The sequence below is a fragment of the Phodopus roborovskii genome, unplaced genomic scaffold, assembly GCF_943737965.1.
Source record: "Phodopus roborovskii unplaced genomic scaffold, PHOROB, whole genome shotgun sequence".
Classification (NCBI taxonomy): domain Eukaryota; kingdom Metazoa; phylum Chordata; class Mammalia; order Rodentia; family Cricetidae; genus Phodopus; species Phodopus roborovskii.
This window is the reverse complement of record NW_026125680.1, coordinates 1,437,719-1,462,859: the sequence shown is the minus strand read 5'-3', so window position 1 is coordinate 1,462,859 and position 25,141 is coordinate 1,437,719. Positions and strand designations below refer to the sequence as shown.

The 25,141-nt window shown below is 41.6% G+C and overlaps 1 protein-coding gene and 1 non-coding gene across 3 annotated transcripts in view; both read left to right on the top strand.

Annotated features, from left to right (window-relative positions):
• Lonrf3 (LON peptidase N-terminal domain and ring finger 3) overlaps positions 1 to 18,072 on the top strand; it is a 36,181-nt gene extending 18,109 nt beyond the window's left edge. For both annotated transcript variants that reach the window (XM_051178426.1, XM_051178425.1), the window contains 6 exons: positions 4,409 to 4,523; positions 7,446 to 7,567; positions 9,668 to 9,826; positions 11,757 to 11,919; positions 12,917 to 13,066; positions 17,730 to 18,072. In XM_051178426.1, the coding sequence (XP_051034383.1) occupies positions 4,409 to 4,523; positions 7,446 to 7,567; positions 9,668 to 9,826; positions 11,757 to 11,919; positions 12,917 to 13,066; positions 17,730 to 17,885 (865 nt within the window). In that variant the 3' untranslated portion in view covers positions 17,886 to 18,072. The remainder of the gene's footprint in view (positions 1 to 4,408; positions 4,524 to 7,445; positions 7,568 to 9,667; positions 9,827 to 11,756; positions 11,920 to 12,916; positions 13,067 to 17,729) is intronic.
• Positions 18,073 to 19,760: 1,688 nt separating this feature from the next.
• On the top strand, positions 19,761 to 19,867 carry LOC127217462 (U6 spliceosomal RNA). Its single transcript, XR_007834098.1, has one exon. It is a non-coding gene; the product is annotated as a U6 spliceosomal RNA (small nuclear RNA).
• The last annotated feature ends 5,274 nt before the right edge of the window (positions 19,868 to 25,141 follow it).

Sequence of the window (25,141 nt, the reverse complement as noted above, 5' to 3'; positions counted from 1 at the left end):
GGCATGTTATTATCACCCTAGCCACTGGGGCCCATCCTGGGCTGCTGTAATGCTGTAATGATACTACATTTTGAGATATGAAGTGAGAATATTTGCTACCTGAACTAGTTCTCTGGTGGCCCAGTGACACTGATGATAAGCAAAAGGATCATTTTTTATGTAATCTAGTTATAGCTCCCTAAGTCACTGGGTATTAAGGCAGTTTACTTTTCTTTCTGTCTCTCTTCCCTCCCGCTTCCTTTTCTCTCTTTGCTATAATCTGATAGCAAAAGAACACAGTGCAAGGCTGTCTGTTGCTGGTAGGAAAAGATAGCCCTTTTCAGATAAGCCAGACATTTTATCTGGACTGACATCTAACAACGGAGGGCATTTTTTCTTACTATTGTTTACGCCTGTCACTCTGATAATGTGGAATGCTTCCTTGTGACACAAGCTGGCCCTGCTCTGATTTATAACTGCCTCCCTGAAGTGTTTTCAAAATCCTTATCTTAAATGGAAAAGGGACAGACATTCTAGTACTTGCCTGTACCTTCATAGGAAAAACAAACAAACAAACAAACAAAAAACCCCTTGGTGTCTTTCTTTCTAGAGAGCAGAGAAAGGAGGGGCAGTGACAGAAAGGGGAGGAGAAAAGTGCTTGTGAAAGTGCATGCTCAGATGGCTGGCTGGCTGGCTGGAACGGATTTGAAAACATGGATGCATGTAGTCCTGGCTGTCTTGTAGACTGAAGGAGGAAGAACATTCCAAACTTTCTGTCCACTAGCTAGCTGTGTAATCTGGGCCATGAGTTAGCCATAACTACCACTTCCAGGAGGGGTCGTCTAAATCTGTCAAGTCATTTGGAATAGGGTCTAGCCCCCCCCCCCAGCCTCTAGGTTAAGGGAGCGTCCCTCCATGGGGAATGTGCTCCCAAAGTCCTTTTGTGCACCAGGGATACATCCTGGTTCCACTGTTAGAGGTCCCTTAGACTGCTCAGTCCTTCTAGCTGAGACCCATATTCAGGGGGTCTGAGTCAGTCCCATGCTGGATTCCCAGCTATCAGTCTGGAGGCCAGTTAGCTCCTCCTTGTTCAGGTCAACTGTATGTGTTTCTGTAACCTCGTCTTGTCCTCCCCCTCTGCATCTGGATTCTAGTTCGGGTTAGTGTTTAGTTGTGGGTGTTTGCTTCTGTTTCCATCAGCTACTAGATGAGGGCTTCTTTTAAACTCAGTATCAACATGTAAGTGAAGTTTGTTCAGTTTAATTAGCACATAGTCCTCATCGTGTGAGTGTCCACAGTCTCTATTCTATCCTAGGTGGATGCTTGGGTTGGCTCTAGTTTGGAAATGTCATGGATGGCCACTGCTTTTGCATGTGCCAGTATTTGCCCATTTTTCTACTAAGTTATTTATTTTTCCTACTGCTTGAGTGGGTTTTCTTACAAACTTAGGTATATTTTAGATACAAGCTTTTTCTTACCTGTGTATTGCAAACACTCTCTCCTGCTATGTAACTTGCCTGATTACCCTTTTAGTTATGCTTTTAGATAAACTTCAAAACTCTTAATTTTAGAGCACTTGAAATCAGGAATCTTTTCATTTATATTTAGTGTTTCTTTGAGTTTCCTTTATTTTTAGTTCTGTGACATAAAGATGTTCTCTTTATGTTCTGAATGCTGCATTGTTTTTCTGTTCAGATTTATTTTTTCAGATCACATGGAATTGTTTTTTGAGTATGATGTAAATGATGGACTACTTTCATTTCCCAGTACAGATAGCCATTATAGGATTTATAGCATTTATACAGAATGCTATTTTTTGCATTAAAAATCCTCCTATGGCCTTGTTTTAAAATGTTACATTTGTCACAAGTCCAGAATCTAAGCCCGGGTCTATTCCTGAGCTTTCTATTCTGTTCCATGGATCTATTTATCCCTGTGTTAGTATACACTGTTTTAATCATCATGGCTTTGTAATAAGTTCTGATGCTTGATGGACCAAGTCCTCCCACATCCTTGTTCTTCAGATTTGTCTTGGCTTGCAGCCCTTTGCATTTCCATATTGCATCTAGAAACATCTTGCCAAGTTTTTCCTCAAACAAATCAACCAATAAAATAACTCATTGGGTTGTATTAAGACTCACCAAATGTTTATAGTTCTTATTAAAATTGATTTTTTTGAGAATGTTATATCTGAGTACTGTATTTACGTCATTTCCACCTCTCCCTTTCCCCCTCCAACTCCTCTTGTGCCCCGTCCTCCTGCTCCTCAAATCATTGATCTCTTCTTGTATCGACCTCTAATTAAATATGTGTGATACCATATATTATGAGGCTGACAACCTCTTGCTCTAAATTGAGCACTCTTGGGAACTCAAAAGAAGCTGATCAAGATTTGTCTCCCTTTACTCTGTGCTCATCATCTTGTTAAATGTGAACTGCACTTTTTTTTCCTTTTTTAATTTAAATTTGAAACAAGCTTGTTTACATGTCAATCCCAGTTGCCATACCCTTCCCTCCTCACCTATTACCCCCACCAAACCCCAACCCATCCCCTGCTCCCTAGGGAGGGTGATGCCTTCCACGGGGAGTCTTCAAAGTCTGTCAAATCATTTGGAGCAGGGCCTAGCCCCCCCCCCAATGTGACTAGGCTGAGGGAGCATCCCTCTATGTGGGATGGGCTCCCACAGTCCATTCGTATACTATGGATAAATACTGATCAATTACTAGAGGCCCCATAGACTGCCCAGTCCTCCCAACTAACACCACGTTCAAGAGGTTTGGGTTGGTCCTATGCTGGTTTCCCTACTATCAGTATGGGGTCAATGAGCTCCCCCTTGTTCAGGTCAGCTGTTTCTGTGTGTATCTCCAGCATGGTCTTGACCCCTTTGCTCATCACTCCTTCCTCTCTGCAACTGGATTCCAGGAGTTCGGCTCAGTGTTTAGCTGTGGGTGTCTGCTTCTGTTTCCATCAGCTACTAGATGAGGGCTCTAGGATGGCATATAAGGTAGTCATCAATCTCATTATTGGGAAATGGCATTTAAGATATCCCTTCCACTATTGCTGAGATTGTTAGTTGGGGTCATCCTTGTAGATCTCTGGGCATTTCCCTAGTGCCAGATTTCTCCTTAAATCTATAATGGTTCCATCTATTATAGTCACCACCAGCTGATCACCTCACTCCTGGTCCTGCTTCAGCTGAGCCTCTTTTTAAATTATTTTATGATAATATTTTTCATTTAAATTTAAAACAAGGTTGTTATACATGTCAATCCCAAATCCATCGCCCTCCCATCCTCCCCTGCTTCCACCAACCCCCATTCCATCCCCTTTCTGCTCCCCAGGGAGGGTGAGGCCTTCCATGGGGAGTCTTCAAAGTCTGCCATATCATTTGGAGCAGGGCTCAGGCCCTCCCCCATGTGTCTAGGATGAAAGAGTGTCCCTCTATGTGGAATGGGCTCCCAAAGTCCATTTGTGTACTATGGATAAATACTGATCCACTACCAGAGGCCCCATAGACTGCCCAGTCCTCCCAACTAACACCACGTTCAGGAGGTCTGGGTTGGTCCGATGCTGGATTTCCAGCTATCAGACTGGGGTCCTTGAGGTCCTTCTTGTAAAGGTCAGCTGTCTCTGTGGGTTTCTCCAGCCTGGTCATCACTTCTTGGGTGACCCTCTCCTTACACAAAGTAAATCTACACACCTCTGAGTGTGCAAAACAGACTGATTTAAAAAATATCCTCCCTCCCAAATGCAATTAAAATGAGATCTATTGAAAATATGGTACACCTGAATATAATTTTATATGTGAGAATATAGGTAGATATATGCACATATTTCATGTATCTATTGGTAGGAGCAAGTGTATTAACAATATTACCTATTACTGCAAATAAAATTATCCACAAAAAAGGCAGGCACATGTTTGCTACAGTTGTAAGATCCTTCAGGAACCATTTGTCACTTAAATGAATAAAAGAATAAAATTAGCAAACAAATTTAATTTTTCCTCGTAGTAATGTGATGTACAGGTCTATGTGTGTGCATGTATGTGTGTATCGCTCCATGTGTATCTGTGTGCTTACAATATACTCAGGTAAGCAGGCTGGCTAAATAATTTTTAGTAGCAGACACTCTGAGTACTAATCTGAATTTTTCTTGGACTTGACAGGAAAACGCTGGGACTAACGTTACAAAATGATTTAGCTATGCCCTAAATCTGAACCTATGTATCTTTCTATATATAGTTCAGGAATGAAAAGGAAAATGCTTTCCTGAGGTGTAACAGTACCAGTGATGAAGAGCAAAAAGTGTACCCCTCCCACAGGTTTTGACCAACAGTTCTGTGAAAACTTAACCATGAATGTCCCTGTCTTTTTTTTTTTTTTAATCTTATTACAGTGTTCTCCTATTTCATTTCCTAAATTTCAGATTATTCTATGAGCCAGTCACAACACCTTGTGGGCACACCTTTTGCTTGAAATGTCTTGAGAGATGCCTAGATCATAATGCAAAGTGTCCACTGTGCAAAGACGTTCTTTTACAGGTAAACTGTTCTTTCTTCCTTGGTTGCATTAGCTTATTTTGTATTAACTCCGTGCTCAACTGGATCCTAAGTCACTGTACTGTGCTTGACCAAAATACACCCCCTTACCATCTGTTTATTTCTGCTGTCTCCTAGACATCCTTCCTCCTCAAAGTCCTTCAGGAAAATGAGGCAGCTTCTAGCTTTTCAATAACAAATGAAGCTCATTTGTGTTAGAAACAAAAACACGAAATAGATGATAAACACAAATCTTGATTCTGGTCCCATTGTGGTATCGAATAAACAATCTTGAGTGAATTTTGTTTCCGCTTTCCTTGAACTAGATAGCTCTGATTTCTGTGCACCATGATGCTTATTTGTGCTTAATGAGGTCAGCTGCTTAAGGCCCAGCCACAACCCCCTCAAAGAACCCTCTCAGATTCTCAGTGTGGTTTTTCTTCAACTCTTCAGGAGCCACTGTTCTTATTAGCAGTTACTTGGCAACTTGTAAAGCTCTGAGGACTTCAGATTCTTTAAAATTAACCACACAAGCTTACATCTTCAAGTGTGCCTTATGGGGTTTCCTGTGGCAAAAGAAAGGAATCTGTCTTGCTTTCTTTCCTTCAGAGACTTGGGGTTCTCAGCTTTAAAACAGCATTAATATTGCTTATCATTCTTGAAGAGAGCTTGCAGGTGCCAGGTTATCTCTAGAGAATGGGAATGCATGCTGGTAGTCCCAGAATTTGGGAAGATGAGATAGGAGCATTGTGAGTTCAATGTCTACCTGAGACACACAGGAAGACCTTGTCTCAGGAATAATAGGGACGTAGGTTCCTATAGGTCCAGAGACGTGTATGTTGAGCCTGACATTGACAATAAGGAGCTGGAGTGAACCCATCATCCAGGGTAGCCTTGGGAATGTGTATCGGGATTTGCAAAGTGCTTTTCTTAGATAAAGAGATGGGATTTGCAACCTGATTTATATAAGAATTCCATGGTCCTTCTGTTTAAGGAAGACATCCGTGCTGTATTAAAACCACAAAGTTCACACTAAGGAAAAAACTCTACCATATGCTCAGCCTCTAGAGAAAATCACTGTTATCGTTTTAGGGTGCCCACTTCCTGGAGTTTTGTTTCAGTGAAGGGATCACTTTCTCCCTTAGGTTGGCTACCTTTTGAGTCACTGCTTTCCCCTAAAGCCTGGAACTGGATGTTGTGGAGTATTTTTTTCCTGTTGCCAGGCAATGGCAGTAGCTGATAAGACATCCAGTAAGCAGAAGCTATGGGATCTCAAACTCAGAGGCTAAAAGATATTCTCATCTACCCCTGTATTCATACAGGGCCATACTTACACCATTTAACAAAGCATTGCAATTTCCAATCATGTTCATTGCAGAATAGAGACTCCTGGGGAAGAAGCAAAATTGTCTGAAGCCAGCAATTTGGAACTCAGGAGCTCCCTCTGCTGAGTCCCACAGCAATCAATTTTCTGTAGATATTTATTTTTTATTCAGCATTATTTGAGAATTTCATATTAATGCTGTATTTACTTTTCCCCTCTCACTTTCCATCCAACCCATGTTTCCCCTACTCCCTCTTACTTTTGTGCCCTCTTATTTTCTATTGTTTCATATATGTGTGCATATAAATACGTAAGTACAACATCCCGAGTCCATTTATTGTTGCTCATATGCTCTTAGGGCTGACCACTAATGTTGGATAACCAATTAGGGGGCTTCTTCCTGGAGAAGACTGATTCTTCCACTCCCAGCAGCCATTAGTTTCCTGTAACTCTTCATCTAGGAGTAGGGCCTTATGGGATTTCCTCCATACACTTTTGACAAGTTTTCTGGTGTTGTTATTTGTTTGAGTCTTGTTTAGAGAACTGTTATTGTTCAGGTTTCATGGGTACAACTTTCCTGTCACATAGAGAAGAAAGCACACATCCTAGTCCTCTGGCTCTTACAACCTTTCTGCCCCCTCTTCTGTGATGCCCTGAGCCTTACATGTAGGGGTTGTGTTGTAGTTGTATCAGTGGAACATGAGCACCCCATGGGGGACTGTTCTCTGCTTTGTGACCAGTTGTGGCTTTCTGTACTGGTTTCTGCCTGCTGGAAAGAGAAACTTCTTTGGTGAGAGGTGAGAACTGTGCTTATCTGTGAGTATAAGAATAAGTATTTAGAATACAGTTATAAGTATATTGTGCTGATTTAGAAAAGTGGAGGTAATAGGTTCTCTTCTAGTTTCCAGATATTTTAGCAGTCATTGTTTGCTCCATATTATTAAATACACAATGCTCGTAGATCTCTGGATATACATATGGTAGGGATGTTTAGGAAGGGTAAACTAGTGATATTTTAACCTAAGTCTGATTCTGAATTTCAGTGATACCTAAATGGTGTCATAAATTGGAAACTATACAATCAACTATTTATGGCTGTTAGTGTATGTATGGTTTTTATTTTGACTACAGTTAAGATGTAGAGACTTGGAAATATCTAGAAGCTGGACATTCATTTGGAGTGGAGGTAGGGTAGGGCAGGACAGGATGCTCTCTGAAACCTTTGACTAGAGTCTTTCAGCACATCCCTGTAACGTGCTGTAATGATAAGGTGAACACGAATTATGATCCTCCCCTCTTTAGCTCAGACATGAATATCTCAAAACCAAAGCTTTAGGTCATCTGTGAGATTTTCAAAAGTTTAATATAATATTCTTCTTGGTTAAAAAATACTCTTAATTATAAATGTTCAATTGCATATTTTTAAGATAATCAAAGCTCTAACATGCAAATGATATATATGGCTGTATTAGCTTCCAAATTGTGGGTACAAATTACAACACACTATTATCTGCGTTATATCAGACTATGTCTGAGCTACACAATTCTCTATGTTGTTCTGTAGGACTGTAAAATATATCTTTGCCTTGCTCCATTTCTAGTGCTTGCCATCAAGAAAGTATAGCAAAAATGTAATAATGGAAGAACTAATAGCTAAATTCCTGCCAGAAGAACTCAAGGAACGAAGGAGGCTTTATGAGGAGGAAATGGAAGAACTTTCTAAGTATGTACATGCATGTTTCCTGTTTCTATTTTCCACTTCATGCACATCAGTTCACGAAAACGTGCACATTTGTTACCAACTCCTTGTTCAATACTAGTTTGAAATGGCTGTGGTGAGACTATTTACATCATGGAATTCATCAAATGCTACAGATAGTCCGCCATTCCACTCAGAAGCAGTTGTTAAACATTTACCAGCATGTCTTTGAAGAAGCTCATCAGCCAAACCACAGAGCCACCTGAAGCATATCAGCACTAGTAAATGCATGCTATGGGCAGGAGTGAGTTAAGAAGTAGCTTAGTTAGGAGACAACTGGAAGATGCCTTCAAGCAGGTGATGGGTGCTTTAACAGTGGTGCGAGCCACACTTGGGGTTAAGAGCTAGTTCTATCACTAAGTATGTTTCATGGTCATGGACATGCCATTTAACCTTTTTGGGATTCAGTTTCCTTGCCAGTGACTTGAAGATAATAGCTCTTACATTATAGACTTGTTCTAAAGACCAAGGTGTGTTGGTACACAGCGAGCACTTAGTAAATGGCAATGATGCCTGTACTCACTGTGCATTTCCTCTGCCACACACGGTGTGAGAGGCCAAGGGTGTGGATGGAGACATAATCAGATCTTCAGGAGCTCTGACTGTTGTACACTTAGCAAAAAAAAAAAAAGGGGGCAGGAAATAATAACTAAGTTCTGCACATCAGGGTGCTGCCCATCTCCCTGCCCTCCTGAAGGCTTCTCACAGCATTGTGAAAGTGAACTGCTTCCTGAGGGAAAAATCATTTCTGTTTATATGCCCTCTGGGAAGAAACTGTTTCTGAACTGTGCATCCTGCTGCTGTGCATATGTCTTCCCTTGGCATGTGTTTCCTCAGAGACTAGACTTGTTTGTTTCTCATTGATTATCATGATGAAATTAGTCCGTACAGTTTTATCTGTTTCCTAATTCTTCCTTTACTCTTTAGCACAGTGGTTCTCAAACTTCCTCATGCTGTGACCCTTCACTATAGTTCTTCATGTTGTGGTGACCCTCACCCGTAAAATTAGTTCGTTACTATTTCTTAACTGTAATTTTACTACTGTTATGAATCAGAGTGTAAATATCTGATATGCAGACTACCTGATATGCAGCTCTTGTGAAAGGGTTGTTTGACACCCCTCCCCCGGGGTCATGCATCATAGGTTGAGAATGGCTGCCTTCATCTCTCTGAGTCCTTTTCTCAGCTATCACTTAAGATTGTATTAGTCAAGAGTAGGACATACTGAGGGGCTTTCTCTTTAAAGGCATCTCAGACCTAGCCCCCTTTAAGATTTAGACAGATGGCCTTACATTTCTTGGACCATTTAGGTGCAGTTTCCCTGCACTGGACTTCCTCCATGAGTCAGAGACTATAATCTATGAAGAGCTAACCCAGCTGGGGTATCGCCATATGGCCATGTGCCTGAGTTTTCAAGGGTATTTATTGAAAAGCAGATTCCTGTGTTGCATGCATGCGTCAGTATCTCTGAAGGTGTGTTGGCCCAGTCATCTAGATTTAAGGGTGCCCCGTTATTCTGACGTCCATGAGCATTTGAGCATCATTGGGATACGTTTTTCTTGGTGGTCTCTAGCTGGCTACTCCTAGCTAGGTCTGCTCTGAAAGGTCCCTGAAAGTCTTGGCCAATTTGAGACACATGAAAGGATGTCAAAGGAAGTTTTTAATGTCTCTCTGGAAAACTGAGTACATTTATACCATAAGTGTCCTTCTTCATACCTCAAGCAAAGTGCCTGAATTGATCCATTTGGGCAGAGAAATGGAGAGGGATGGGGAAGAAAGGAAGGAGCAGCATACTGTCACCCACAGTATTATGGTAGTAGATATCTAATGAACAAACTTAGAATACATGCCATGCCAGTTTAGGTTTTCAGACTTGGCTAGTCCCTGCATTGGATCATGGAACTTGGCCTACAGCATCAATTGCATTTCAGTGTTTTCCTATCACCAATTAAATGTTGATGACTCCTTGTCTTACTCCAAAAGAATCATATCATGACATTTGACCAAACTATCTGTACTCAGCCCCATTGGTTTGAGATCCATCTCATCTTCTCTTCCCAACAGCTTAAATAAGAATGTGCCTATTTTCGTGTGTACTATGGCCTATCCCACCGTTCCTTGTCCCCTGCACATCTTTGAGCCTTGTTATCGCCTAATGATTCGGAGATGTATTGAGACAGGCACAAAACAATTTGGTATGTGCCTTGGAGATCCTGTCAAAGGGTAAGTGAGGAGACCTAGGGAAGAGAAAAATTAGGTAGAGAGGGATTTCTGTTTCATGTTGGAGGGCTTCTAGAGGTGGGATCAACAAGTTCATGAGGTTAGCCAGCTCAGAACATAAAAATATCTGTGAGTATCATAGTCCCTTTGGTGTCTGCTTTACAGTATGAGAGGCTCCTATTTAAAATAACCCTAGAAATAATCTTTCATTAAGCAGGTGCCATACATTATAAAACTTGTTTTGTGGGCTTGGGCTATAATACAGCCTACCTACCAGTCACAGCGCCTTGGGATTGATCTACATAAACTTGGAGTCATGTTGCACACCTACAATCCCAATAGGGGAGAGGTGTAGGCAAGAGAACACAAAATTTAAGATCACCCTTTACTACATATGAAGTTCAAGGACAGCATGGAATATGCAAGAGGTTATCTCAAAACCACAAAAAAAAAAAAAAAAAAAAAAAAAAACAGAAACAAACAAATTTGTCTTGTTAAGAGTGTTAGCCCAAGAGCTAAATTGCCCACTTATATATTTGAGTGCTGGCCTTAGAGTGTCTTCGATGTTGGGCAAATCATTTAACCTTTCTGTCTCCACTTTCTTTGTCTGTTAAGTGGACATGAGGATATGCCTACCTAACAGGCCTTGCTTATTGAGAGAAATTATGTTATTGATGCACTCCAAGCACTAAACATGATTCCTGTATAAATGAGTCCATTTGGGATACTATAACATGCTGTATACTAAGTAATTTATAAGCAATAGAATTTTTTGAGACAGGGCTTCATACTGTAGCCTAAGTTGACCTGGATGTCACCTTGTATCCCAGACTGACCTCAAACTCATGGCAATCCTGCTTCAGCCTCGCAAATGTAAGGATTACTGGTGTGGGCTGCCACAGGCAATAGAAATCTATGACTATGATTATCAAGGCTATGAAGTCTACAGCCAGTGTGACAGCATCTAATAACAGTTGGGTGTTTTTTCTGAATCTAGAGCCTTGTACATGCTAGGCAGGTGTCTTACTTAGACATGACCACAACAACTCTTATAAAGGAAAACATTTAATTGGGGTGGCTTGCTTACAGTTGGAGGTTTAGTCCATTGTGGTCATGTTAGGGTATGGCAGCATGCAGGCAGACATGTTGATCAGGAGGCAACAGGAAGTGGACTGAGACACTGGATGTGGCTTGAGCATATATGAGACATCAAAGCTGGCCTCCACAGTGACACACTTTCAACAAAAGCACATCTACTCCAACACGGCCACACTTCCAAATAGTGCCATTCCCTGTGAGCTTATGGGAAACCATTACATTCAAACTACCACAGCAAATATTCTCTTATTGAGTTATATTACAAGCTTGTTTGATTTTATTTTGAGACCAGGTAGGATTGCATTGCTGGAGCAAGCCTCAAAATGGGTGATTCACCTGTTAACAGCCTCCTTTGTCGCTAGGACGATCATTGTATGCAATAATGTTCAGGATGTGATAAGGCCTTGTGTTATAACATGGTAGAAAGACAAATGGAAAGAGAGAAGGGAAGTCCAATGCTTCTCTTAATAATGAACACAATCTTTCAGTAATTAAACCCACTCACATGGGCAGAGCCTTCATGGCCTTATCACTACTTAAAGGTACTGCCTCCTAACTGTGTTAAAATGGCAATTAAATTCCAGCACAAGCTTTGAGAAGGACAAACTTTTAAACCATAGCACTGTACATAGTATATGCTCAACAAATGATAACAAATATACCATTAAGTTCAGAATTTTTTAAATAGATGCTGCCTGTTATACAGCTGCAGTTGTAGATCATGGCACAAAGGTCCTATAGCAAACAGCACAAGGTGCTAGGAATGGCTGGGGTCTAGACCAAAATAATAGAACTCATCAACAATCTATCTCTGGACTTGATCCTCAATAAACAGGTTTGCAGAATATGGCTGCATCTTAGAGATCAGAAATGTCCAATTCTTTGCTGATGGCCGATCAGTGGTTGACAGCATAGGCAAGAGACGTTTCAAGGTACTCCATCAGGGCCAGAGGGATGGCTACAACACAGCTGACATTGAATATATTGAGGATCAAAAGGTAAGTGTGACTAGTGCCAAGAAAACCTAAAAGTCATTTTATCACTGTAGCTTGGAATACAAATATGATTGCAAAGGGGTTTCTCAGAATTGTCTTGGGGGCTTGGGATTTCTCACCAAATTGATACTGGATGAATGCTACTGGAGTGCATCCATAGTCCTCCATCTCCCTCCTCTACCTCTCCTCCTCTCCCTAATTAGCTGCTGAATTGTGGTTGTATTTCATGCTTGTCCCAACTAATCTCTGGGCCCATTCAGCCTGAGTTAGGTCTCTGCTAGGGACACCAAGGGCTCAAAATTTAGATTGGGGTCTACACATAAGTATTTTAACTATGGATTGATTTATATTTTCGAATACATTTCTTTTGAGATTATTGTAGATTAAAATATTTTTATTTTATTTGTTTTTTGCCCAAGAACACTATTCCTAAATAAAAGTCATTCACCAACCCCAAAGGAAAAAAAAAGTCACATGTTCAATTCTTGGTTTTCTGAGCTATTGGGTAGATGAAGATGTCAATAATCCAATGCTCCTTTATATTACTTATGTAGTAGGTAATGCATGATTAATGGATAAATGGATACATTCATTGACCTTGAAGATATACTGAGGCAAAGATATATCCATATCTTCCCAATGGTTGAGAAAGAAGAGCATGTGAAAATGAAAGATGAAAGTGGCAAAAGTATAACCCAGTGCGATGCATGATACACTTCAATTGTATGCAATCATCCGGGCTAGCTGAAGCTTCTAGCTGTCTCTACGCTTGCTGTTCCAGGCATTTTTCTCAGTTAACTCTTTTATCTTCCTGCTCTCTCTGCCATATTGATTCTTCATCCAGCATCTGGCTACTGGGTATTCCATATCTTACATGGAAGAAAGCCAGATGGATGACAGAAAAGCCAGTCAGATTCTCAAAAGAGGGTCAGATGTCAAAACAACTCTGAGGTGGATGGAAAAGGTAGAGATGGCTTCACTTTCATTTTGATATTTTCAGGTTCAGGGAGAAGATTGTGCTGAACTCATGGGGTTACATAACTGTGTGTACGAGCAAGCATCTTCATGGTTTCATTCACTCAAAACATCTCTGAAGACTCGGATACTTAATCATTTCGGTCCAATGCCAGAGAAAGATGAAGATCCCCAGGTACATAAGAATATCTATTTAGAACAGGTTGTCCTACCAGGTGGGTGGGAGAGTCCAGGGTGTGTGGTTGTCATCCATTCAGGCAACTGCAGAGAAGAGGACAAATCCAATACAGTATTGTGTAGCTAGGTAGTTTGCATCATCGGTAAGACCAAAAGGATCCCAAATCAGAATTGGCTTAACAAAGGTAAGTAGTAGGAACTTGGAACTAAGACAAACACTGAGAAATAAGAGAAGCGAGAGAAAGGGAACACCAACAGCACAAGCAGAAGAACGTTCAATGGGAGTCCAAACCCACCGCGTGGAATTGTTAGGGTGACAGGATACATGCAAAGGCCAGGCTGCCAGTAAGAGAGATGACAACTAATGCTGCTACTTCCAGCCAGCTTTGTGTCCCCTTCTCCAGTCCTTCAGGAGCTAGGAGGTAGGATCACCCACACTACCCAAGAGTCTAGCTGCAGAAACCTTCATTACCCCGCCCATCTATGCATACCCTGCAAGTCTAGACCCTTGCTATTATTTCTAGCTTGAGCAGGTCTGAGAAAATTTACCCCCAGGACATAGTTCATTAGGTTCTACTGCACTGCACTTCTTCCTTGAGGAACAGATCTCTGTGAGCTCAAGCTTCAGATCCAGAGTCCACTAGGAAAGTGGGTGGGCTTCACCACACTTAGCCTGCCTGTCTTCTTTCAATCAGGCAGTTTTTGGGGAATTCCAGTTTGGATAAAAGATGGCCTAAGCAGATCTTAATGCTACCTCTCCCCTATTCTAAGCTGGCTGTCCCTCAGAATCACTCCTGGAAGTTCTTTGATATTTTTTTTTTTTTAATGTGTGATTCCTGATTCTATCACAATAGAAGAACCTGGCTCTATATACAAATTCTGACCTTTCTGACTAAAGATCGTGTTGCCTACCTTTCAGACAGTGTGACCTTGGGCAAATCCTGTTCCCTCTCTCAACTTTTCTCTAAAATCAAACAGAATCATAGTGTTGTTCTTTTGATACAATTAATGCCTAAGAAACACAAACACGAGACTCAGCGCCCACGTAGAGGTTATTGAGAGAGGGGAGAGAAAAGGGGGGTAAGCTGGTAGCCAACCGAAAGCAGGGGAGAGAGAGAAAGAGAAAAAGAGCAGAGAGACCAAGAGAGGGGGCCAGAGAGAGAGAGAGAAGCGCGCTTGGTGCGCTTGCTTTAAAAAGGGGGGCTTGCGCATGCGTAACTGAATCCTCTGGCCTCCAGGTAAAGCTTGATAGCTAGCAATGACATGGCCATGAGCGTCCCGCCCAGGCGGGGTCAGCTGGCTGCTAGTCCCTAACACATAGAGACTCTAAAGTTCTTCCTCCTCCTCCATTCTGAAGCTTCAAAACGCCCATCTGTTTCTTAATGGCCTCAAGTGTCCTGCTGCCTCCAGCTCACAAAGTGGCTCTTCTCCCACCGTACAAAGGCATCACTCACATTTTCTAAAGAGAGCGAGGCCAGCAAGTACTTACTGGTGACCCAGGTCTTGGCTATGGTGATTCAAGAAGACAGCATAACTCGGAACAAGGTCATGTTCAAGCTTAATGTTCCCCTTCACCTGCTGGGGAACATTGTCTCCCGGCCAGGCAAAAGATAGAAATCAACAGTGCTAACCACATCTTCCACAGGAGAAAACAAAGATGCCCCAGTGTGATTCATAAGGCCTTAATGACACAGCAAGCCTCCAAATCATTTCCTTTCTCATTAGCTTTGTTATCGTGTTGCCTTGGTGGTGGTGGTGGCAACAGCAAAAATGCATCCAGTTTGCTATATCTAATCCTGCAGCCCTAAGAAGTTCCATGAATAAGAATGTTGTACCTTGGTAGGAGGGTTCTTAGAAGGAGCCACAGTAATAACCTCAGCTTAAGTATCCTGGGGAAAAAAAGTTGAGAATAGCAACCTGGTATCCAGAAGTGATTGTAAGAGAAAATACATTGCACACTACAGTGGGGTACAAACATACACACACACACACACACACACACACACACGAGAGAGAGACACACACAAACACACACACGAGAGAGACACACACAAACACAGAGAGGGACATACAGACACACACACAAACACACGAAAGAGAGACACACAGAGAGAGAGACATACAGACACACACAGAGAGAGAGAGAGAGAGAGAAAGAGAGAGAGAGAGAGAGAGAGAGAGAGAGAGAGAGAGAGAGAGAGAGAGAGAAGGGGTGTTCAGATGAGGCTACAGGCACAGAAAAACCAAGTGCTCAGGGACATTCAGGGAGAAACACATGAAGCAGATAGACCAGCATGTGCTTTTCTGTAACTGGAAAGCTGACTCGTTTTGAAAGTTGTGGGAAGAAAACTCATTTGAGGTTTAGTAATAAACGTCTAAAATGTGTGCCCAGGAAGCTGATGACAAAGAGAATTTTCATGAGGGATGAGAAATGTCTTATCAAAGGAAAACCTGAGCATTAACAGGAATGAATTTTCTAACTGGAATGGTTAGTTGCTGGTCTTTGAGACTGGAAATCATAGCTCTTGGTTTCAGGGAAGAAGGTAGTTGTGGTTCTGTTTCTGACATGGTGCATTTATACTACAACCTTCCACCAAAGTAAGAAAATGATGAGTGTGAAAAAGACGTGCCAAGCTCAAAGAGTTGTAGGATTAAAGGCTGGAATTTTATTCTGTTTTTTTAAATTCATTTTACATAACAACCATACTTCCCCTTTCCTTCTCCTGCTTCCTCCACACCTCCCCCCAACCCACCCCAAACTATTCCTTAGAAAGTGTAAGGCCTCCAATGGGGCATAGATTTTAAATGGATCAGTCCAAAGGACATAACCAGAGACTTAAAAGTAGAAGAGACAAAATAGTGGGTACTCCAACTTGTAAAATCACACTGCCCAGGGAGCATAGGGTATGTGGTAAGAGAGAAGGCCCCAGTCTTGGAGGACTAAGGTGGTTCAATTTCAATTTCAAGAGAGCATTCAGGAACGCGGGCTATTGCATCACAGAGCTCTGCCATCTTTAGAGAGTTGCCTTACCTGACTGAATACTGAGCATCACCGTGGTTTCAATGCTACTAGACAGACGGAGAGGGGCAGGAGACATTGCTTGAGAGCACTGGATGCTCTTCCAGATGACCCAGCTTTAATTCCAGCACCCACACAGTGGCTCGAAACCACCAGTTCAAGGAAATCACATGCCTTCTTCTGCCCTCTGTGGCACATGGACACAAATGCAGACAAAACACCATACACATAAACAAAAAAATATTAAAAGAGAAGCAATAGGAAGAAAGAGGAAGGCAGAGGCTGCATGCTCTTTTCCCAGAATACGACTCAGAACTTACACATATCACCTCTCTCTCTCTCTCTCTCTCTCTCTCTCTCTCTATATATATATATATATATATATATATATTTCTTATTTTACATATCGATCCCAGTTCCCTCTCCCTCCCTCCCATGCCCCTTCCCACTCCACAGGGAGGGCGATGCCTTCCAAAAGGGATCATCAAAATCTGTCGAGTCATTTGGAGTAGGGACTAGGCCCTCCTGTCTCTAGGTTAAGGGAGTATCCCTCCATGGGGAATGTGCTCACAAAGTCCTTTTGTGCACCAGGGATGCATCCTGGTTCCACTGTCAGAGGTCCCTTAGACTGCTCAGTCCTTCTGGCTGAGACCCATGTTCAGGGGGTCTGAGTCAGTCCCATGCTGGATTCCCAGCTATCAGTCTGGGGGCCTGTTAGCTCCTCCTTGTTCAGGTCAGCTGTCTCTGTGTGTTTCTGCAGTGTGGTCTTGTCCTCTCTCTCTGCAACTGGATTCCGGGAGTTCAGCTCAGGGTTTAGCTGTGGGTGTCTGCTTCTGCTTCCATCAACTACTAGATGAGGGCTCTATGATGACATATAAGTCAGTCATCAATCTCATTATAGGGGAAGGGCATTTAAGGTAGCCTCTCCACTGTTGCTCAGATTGTTAGTTGGAGTCATCCTTGTAGGTCTCTGGACATTTCTCTAGAGTCTGTTTTCTTGTCAAACCTATAATCTCTCTCTCTCTGCTCTTGTCTATCCATCCCTTGACTCAATCTTCCTGGTCCCACATTTTTTTTTCTCCTCCCCTTCTCTTTCTCCTAACTCCCTCTCCACTCACTTCCCCACCCCCACTCCCAATATGCTCAGGAGATCTTGTTCCTTTCCCCTCCTATGAGGGACCTTGTGTGAATCTCTTAGATTCCTCCTTTTATCCTAGTTTCTCCAGCGATGAGAATTATGGGCTGGTGATCCTTTGCTCTATGTCTAAAATCCATATATGAGTGAGTACATACCATGTTCCTTCTTTTGTGACTGGGTCACCTCACTCAGGATGGTTTCTTCAAGTTCCATCCATTTGCCTGAGAATTTCAAGATTCCATTGTTTTTCTTTGGCCAAAATCTTGTCTATGAATTACCTGGCCACAAGGGAGACTGGGAAATAATAGCATCCCCTATCCCCTGCCACCATGTGGCTGTATGCTCAGCTGAAATAAAAGAAGAGAAAAAGAAGAGAGGGAGGCTCTGAGCAGTCTCTGGCACATACAGAAGTGGTTCCATATGGGGTGTTTACTGTATGCACGTGAACATCTGTCTATGGACTGCATGGGAATAGGATCAATGAACTGTGTTTCTCTGTTGCAGGTTAATCCGAATGGCCCAGCCTGGTGTTGGTGGACATTAGCGGTTCTTCCCCTGGAAAGCAGAGCTCAGCTCCCCTTCCTAGCAATGAGGTCCTTAAAGGATAGACTCAATGGTATTCGGCGAATCCTGGCCTTTATATCCAGAAACCAAAACTAATGGGAGCAGATTGTGGAAGAGGCATTTCCACCCTTTCCACTGCTCCAGGGCGATGTTCTTGTAAATATGTCTAATTGCAATAACACCTTAACAGAAGATAGTATATCCTAGAGAGATGGTACTCTGCTTTTTCACCACACAGAAACTGAGTAGGAAGACAAAAAGGAGGTAGCCTGATTGACTTTCTGTTTTCTTTTTGATACAAACAGCCAGAGGTGTAGAAGAGTCCAGAAAAAAAGTTCATGTTTAGCATCAATTTTTCTGAAAGTCAAACATGACTTACCTGACATAGCTGAGTGACTGTGTGGTTGAACTGTGAAGCAGAGATACTAATGTCACTGCATCCTTCCACTGACTTGACGTCTCATTTCAAATGGTTCAGGTTTTATAGAGCATTGTGTAAAATAATGTTCATACTTCTTTCTGTTTTAATAATTTATTTTTTGCACTACTGTGTCCTTTTTCTACATGTACATTTGTAACTATTTAAGTGTACATTACCGAAAAGACCATTGCTTTATTTATTGACGTGGTTGACTATATATGTAGGGGGAATAACAGTACTAAATACGTGCAATGTTCTTTCTTTACTTTTTGCTGAATTAGTGCCAATTCTTGGGCCATTTTTATATAGTTCATGTCTATCCTAGTGGACTAAGTTTCAAAGAATTTTGGAAGGGTTCTAAGGTAAATTATCTTCACAGAGTCCACTCTTTCCATTTGAATTAAGCGATAGAAAATAATTGATTTGGTATAAGTTGTGGCGTGTGCTAGAGTAAGGTAAAAGAATCCATTTTCTATGTGTAATATAGAAGAATGCCGAAAGAATTATTCAAGAATAGAGAGATGAATTAGAAGTGTTATTACAATCTATTGGAGGTATTTTTTTCAAGCAGTCTGATTACAAGTGTATTCATTTCTTCCCAGTGCAGTGAAGGATAAGATTCATATTTACCTGGTTTATCAGAATGCCATCAAGACCTGTACCAGCACCTGCTGAAGTACTTGAGGGGCTATTCCTTCTTAAAAGTGTAAAGAAATCAGATAGGTTAGAATCCACTTTCAAATCTGTATGAATGAATTTTATGTAAACACTGCCTTCCCTGCTGGTAACAATGGGCCAAAGATTTCAATGTAGGGGAGAAAAGGAAGGGAATGGGTAGGAAGAGGTAGAAGAAGCACTTCTTAGCTTGATTAGTGTTAGTTTGAGTCTTTGGGTGTCAGAGAAACCTGGAAAAGCTAGTGTGGGAGTATTATAATGGCATAGAGTCAAATCAGAGCCAGGCAAAGTGAATTAAGTGAGTTTGCACATTTGTTTCTTATGCTAACTACTCCCACGTGATTTTGGACAGCTATGGTGCATTATTCACCTGTAGCCCCTCCACTCAGAGAGAGAGGGAGAGGGAGAGAGGTTCAGGGAACAGTCTGGGTTTCTCTGTGACCACCAGAAACAATGAAAGAGGTGGGGTTTGTGTGAAAGAGAGGTGATCTCCAGATGCTGTAAAAGAGACTCATGTAAACAGAAAGTCAGCGATCATCTTCACTTGCTTATGTAAGCTGTGTTCTCAGAGCATTACCAGCTTTGATGTATGGAATAAGCTGGGCAAGTGAAGAATACAAGGTGGGGAATGGAAATACAGGAGTGGGTCCTATCTGAGTTAAATCTAGAAGGTTCAGAGAGCAGGAAATGAAGATGCTTTCCCCTCTCGCCTGACAGCCAACCATATGGCAAAGTCCTAGTATGATTGTTTCCTGTTCTCTAGTGCAAACACAACAGTGAAAAGATTCAAAAGTTTCTTCACTTACTACATGTGTTACTTCGGCATTAATTTAACTTGCACTGAGCCCAGTTTCCTCATATATGAGACGGCACTGGTTCTCACTTCAGCAGCACATATACTAAAATTGGAATGACACAGAGAAGATTAGCACGGCTCCTTTGCAAAGATGGTATGCAAATTTGGATAGCATTCTACATTTTTATTAAAAGATGGAATGGTGGTGATATTTGTAACATATAGGCTTTTTAGGAACATTAAATGGACCATGTCAGAAATTACTTAGCACAGTGCCTTGTCGATGGGATATATAAACTGTAACTGTTACCAGCCGTGTTGTAGAATATCATCAATGGTCTACAGTTACAGGAAGCACTGCCTTTACTTGCAATACTCACTTGCATCCACTTTAAGCTTGATTGGGACAATCCAAACCACTGATACTTGACAGTTTACAAGTAACTCCTATTGAGGTTAAAACTAGGAAAGTAGGACTGGATACAGCTCAGTTGCTAGTGTTTGCCTTACATGCATGGGCCACTGAGTTCTATCTCCAGTACCATAAAAGTACACAAAATAAAAAGAAAATGAAAAGACTGGAGAACAAATGAATGTTTGAGAAAGGGACTAATTCCTATACCAATTTTTAAGCCCATTTTAATGAGGGCTAAAATGTAATGCTGTATTGGGCAATCTAGAATTCCTGATAGAATGGAGGCCTTAAGTTTTAGCTCCATGGGCATAACCAAACCATCTCTTCCCGTTCTTCAAAAGGTGTTGAGAATTTCAACTTTACCAAAAGAGTTAGATTCCACCATCTTTGGGTTTTGCACATACCTACTGGTATTTCTTTGTGCTGCCCCAAATAACAGGCTCTGCAATGAAGTGTTGAGAACCTACCATGTACTAATCTGAGTGATCTCACTCACCTAAACACATAAAATGACCTTTTAGACAGCATTGTTAACCCTGTATATGGATAAGAAAAGAGAGACTCAGCAATGTTGAAGAATATGCCTATGTAACATGTTCATCCAATGAGTGGCCAAGCTTGACTCTTTACCTTTCACATAGCAGATCTGTCAGTAGTTTTATACATGATTTATTCAATAGATTTGCCAGTCAAATTACAAAACACCCAAAGATCTCAAAATGAGAAGTTCCAGGTGAAGTAAAATGAAGCTGCCCAACACAGCTTTTGTTAATCTAAGGGAAAAGGAAAGTTTGGCTTCTTAATAAAAATCCCATTGATAAGAGTTATCCAATCTGAGCACATGGAAATCTTGGCTGGGCTAAATAGCACGTTCCTCTGAGCATCCTGGGCCCATGTTGTGGTTGTTCTCCAGCCAGCTTTTTTTTTTTTTTCTTTCAGTAATGGCAGGAAGCAGGATAGTAGGCTTTGACTTTCTTCGGGATGTACATGAGTGGAAAAATCAGATGACTTGACTGTTTTTAGTACTTGCAGATTGATTCTGCTTCTAAGTGCAGTGGTGATAAGTATAGAGATAAAAGCGACCTCTCAGCCAGAAGGACAAGATTCCCCCTTGTAGACAGTGCCACTTTCTTGGGTTAGTCTTCCTTTCTACCATGACTTCGTGGCTGACCCAGTCCTTTCCTTGTAGACGTGTGTGTGTGTGTGTGTGTGTGTGTGTGTGTGTGTGTGTGTGTGTATGTGTCATACACTAGGTAGCAAGCAGACCTTATGCCTTTCTGCTCTGTACTGTACTACTGCTGCTAGCTAAAAACCAGCAAAATGTAGAAAGTGAAAAAGGAAGAAACTACTTTTGGGTGAACAATTTGAAGGAAGGGGTATTTGCTCCTCACTTGTGGGGGGGCAGAGAACTATCCCAGTAGCAGCCTTCAGCTGCTCCAAGTTCAGTGTGGCCTCCAAAGCAGAGCTGAGTCATGGCGCATGCGGTGCTGCCACCTCTGCCTGTGGAGTGTGACTAGCCACAGAAGCCTCAGAACTTCCATAGCTGGCTTACGGCCAACAGGTCATGTCCTGTTGATGGACCTGCAAGCCACCGGGGCCTGCATTCCCTGTGCCAACTCCATTTCCAGCATGTGAATTTTAGCCATAGATCCATGCCTTAGGTTCCCAGCTTGTTGACTGTGTGTCCATTTCTACTCATCAAGGTTGAAATGGGCACACTGTGAGCCCACGCTGGGGCCACAGGAATGAAGTTTTGATTCTGGGTGGGAGACAGCTGTGAAAAGTACAGGGCACGAGCTTGGCTCTCTGGTGTTTCTAATGTACAGAGAGTTGGAAGGGAAAGGAGCCATGCACAGTGTACACATTCAATTCCTTTTAGAATGGTGGCTTCCACCCACTCCACCGCTTAACTACTTAATACTCTGGATTTTACACATCCACAGGGGAAATGAAGAGCTCTTCACTTAGAAGTGGGTGTTTCCAAACATGGTAAGTTAACCTCCAGAGAGAAGTGCCTGGAACTGCAGTTCCTGGTGTCACTTTAAAGCTTTGGTTTCATGACTTTGTAGCATTAAAAAAAAAAAACTGTTTGCAGCCACAAATGTGATTAACAGAAGTTTACAAAGCAACACTGTACCTTGTGCATTATCTGAAAAATCCGCTGACATTCATTTATTGTTCAAGTGATGAAGACAACCAGTGAGCTCAAAAGAGCAAATAGTTGGGTGTGGCACCATTGGCTGATGTTAGATAAATGAGTCTCATTATTGTATGCATTTCTCTGTAATGCCAGGATTAAAACATCACACAAGCCACTTAAACAGTGGCAAGTGTGTATGTGTGTTTGTTTTCCATTTGTTTGTTAAGCAGCCATTTTACCTTTGCACAGCTATGAGTTGAAGGGAAATTAAGATAACGCTCCCTCCCCCACCAATGCTATTCAACTACCTCTATATGCCTGATTTCCTTTTAGGGTTCCCTTCTTCTAAATCTGCACAAAATAGTTTCAGCTCATCTATGTTGTAATCGCAATGTGATGTAGACAGTCTCTGCAAAAAAAAAAAAAAATTGTTTGTTCATTAAACGAAAGTTTCCTGTTGTCTCTGCGTCTACCAACGTGTATTTTGTCCTAGAAAAACAATTAAGTGGCCCAGGTAAGCCTGGTGGTACAGGACTACAGTTTGAGCTACATGGGAAGCTGAGGCAGGGGGATTGCAAGTTCATCACCAACTAAGGGAAATATAGATACTGTCTCAAAAACTAAAAACCACTCTGAGTTCTAAAGGCCTGTAATCTCATCTGCTTTGCATGCGGGGGAAGCAGGGTTGCAAGTCCAAGGCCAACGTGGGCTTGCAGTGAAATCTTGTTTCAAAAATCAAAAAGTAAGTAAGTAAATAAATAAATAAATAAATACCATACGAAAGGACTGGAGACACAGCTCAGGCAGAACACTTGCTGAGCATACACAGGCCCTGGCTTCCCTTCCAGTTACCACAGAAAGAGCACCAAGAAGATGAAGTGAGCAACTGGTTTCAGCAGCACTGGAAAGGAAGCTATGGTAGCCTGTATACTGTTCTGTTGGCTGTAACATGTTTTGATGACAAGACCCTTTAAAGACCTGGGTATGTGATTCAGTGGTAGCGTGCTTGCCTGGAATGAGCCAATCCCTTGATTCAACCCACAGCACAAAAAAGATTAAGTTGATACAAATTAAAAGAATTCTTTATGGAATCAAGTCTGCACCCTAGCAGCAAGCACTTACGTATATGGCAATGAGGCAGGAGTGAATAGATTAACATGACTAATATGGTCTGAAACACTGGTTATAAATTGAATGTTTTCTTTTTTTAACAAAACAACAACAAAACACTGGAAAGGTTTGCGTATGTTTAACGATTTATTTTTTATATTTAAAAAGTTGTTTTGATGACGCCCAAATTCCCAAATATTGTGTATAAATGTTTGTTTTCATTTAATTGGACTGTTATATAAAATTAAATAAAATTAAAAAAAAATACCCTAATAAAGGGAGCCATTATAGGTTTAAAGAAAAATTTGACAGTAGGGAAATGTCCAGAGATCTATAACCCCAACTAATACTCTAAGCAATACTGGAGAGGCTACCTTAAATGTTCTTCCCATAAAATGAGATTGATGACTCATTGATGACCTTATATGCCATCCTAGAGCCTTGATCCAGTAGCTGATGGAAGCAGATTCTCATAGCTAAACACTGAGACAAACTCCTAGAATTCAGTTGGAAAGAGAGCGAGGAGTGATGAGCAAAGGGGCCAAGACCAGGCTGGAGAAATCCATAGAAACAGCTAACCTGAGCAAGTTGGAGCTCATAAACCCCAAGACTGATTTCTGGGACAGCAGCATAGGACCGACTCAGACCCCTGACCAATTGGCCCCAGCAAGAGAGCTTCAGTGATGTGTTCCATTTTCTCTGCAGTGCTATCTGTATTGTGCAATTAATGGTGTTTATGCAACTTCTGTTATACCATTGATAAAGAGACACAAGAATGAAACAAAATGATGAACTGAAGCTGGGGGATGTAGCTCAGTTGGTGGAGTGCTTGCCTAACATGCAAAAAGCCCTGGGTTGGGTCATCAAAACTACATAAATTTGGCATGGTGCACCTGGGAGGTGGTGCCAGTAGGATCAGATGTTTAGGGTAATTTCCATTACATAACCAGTTCAGAACCAGCCTGGAATTCTTGAGGCGTTTAAAAAGAAAAAGTAGGAATGGAAAGAAGAAACAAAAAACTGAATTGAAAGACTGGAATATAATTCAGTGATAGATTTCTTCCTTAGTATATGCAAGGACATGGGTTCAATTCCCAGTTAAGAAAAAAAAAAGAAATGATAATCCAGGCTTACTGTCACACAACTGTAATGATCACTAGAGAGGCCCAGAAAGGATGATTTTGAGTTCAAGGCCATTTTGGACAATATAATGAGAACCCTCATTCAAAACAATAAAAATGGAGTAGAGAATAGCATAAAATAAAAAGCTAAGCATGTTGGCACACCTATAATATCAGTTACTCAAGAGGCCTAAAGTTCAAGGATAGTCTGGGCAACATGGATCCAGTCTTAAAAACAATGAAATAAAATGATGGGAAAACTCTATCTACTTGGGCCCAATCTTATTTCTTCTAGTAAGACCTATGAAGTAATCTAGAAATATCAAAATTCTTGACCAATAAAGCCCCAGAGGGGATGGATTGTATGTGTTGAACTGGGCCATTCTGTATCCAATCTGACACTACACTTAAGCCAAAGACACAAGCTCCCTTTCCAAGACAGTTCTTCCATCCAGAATGGCTGCATGGCTTTTTCTCTCTAGAGAACTGGATCGGGCCATCTATAAAGAAAGCCAGTCCTATTTGTAGTTGTTCCAGAATCCAAAGCTGTCAGTTTCTGCTTCCTCCCCTCTGGGATCCATTCTGGCTCCTCTGAGTTTTCCAGGGCCAAATATGGTTTCCTAGAAAGTGCTCCCAGTGGCAAAATGAAGGCCGAGGAAATGGAGAAAAGTGTC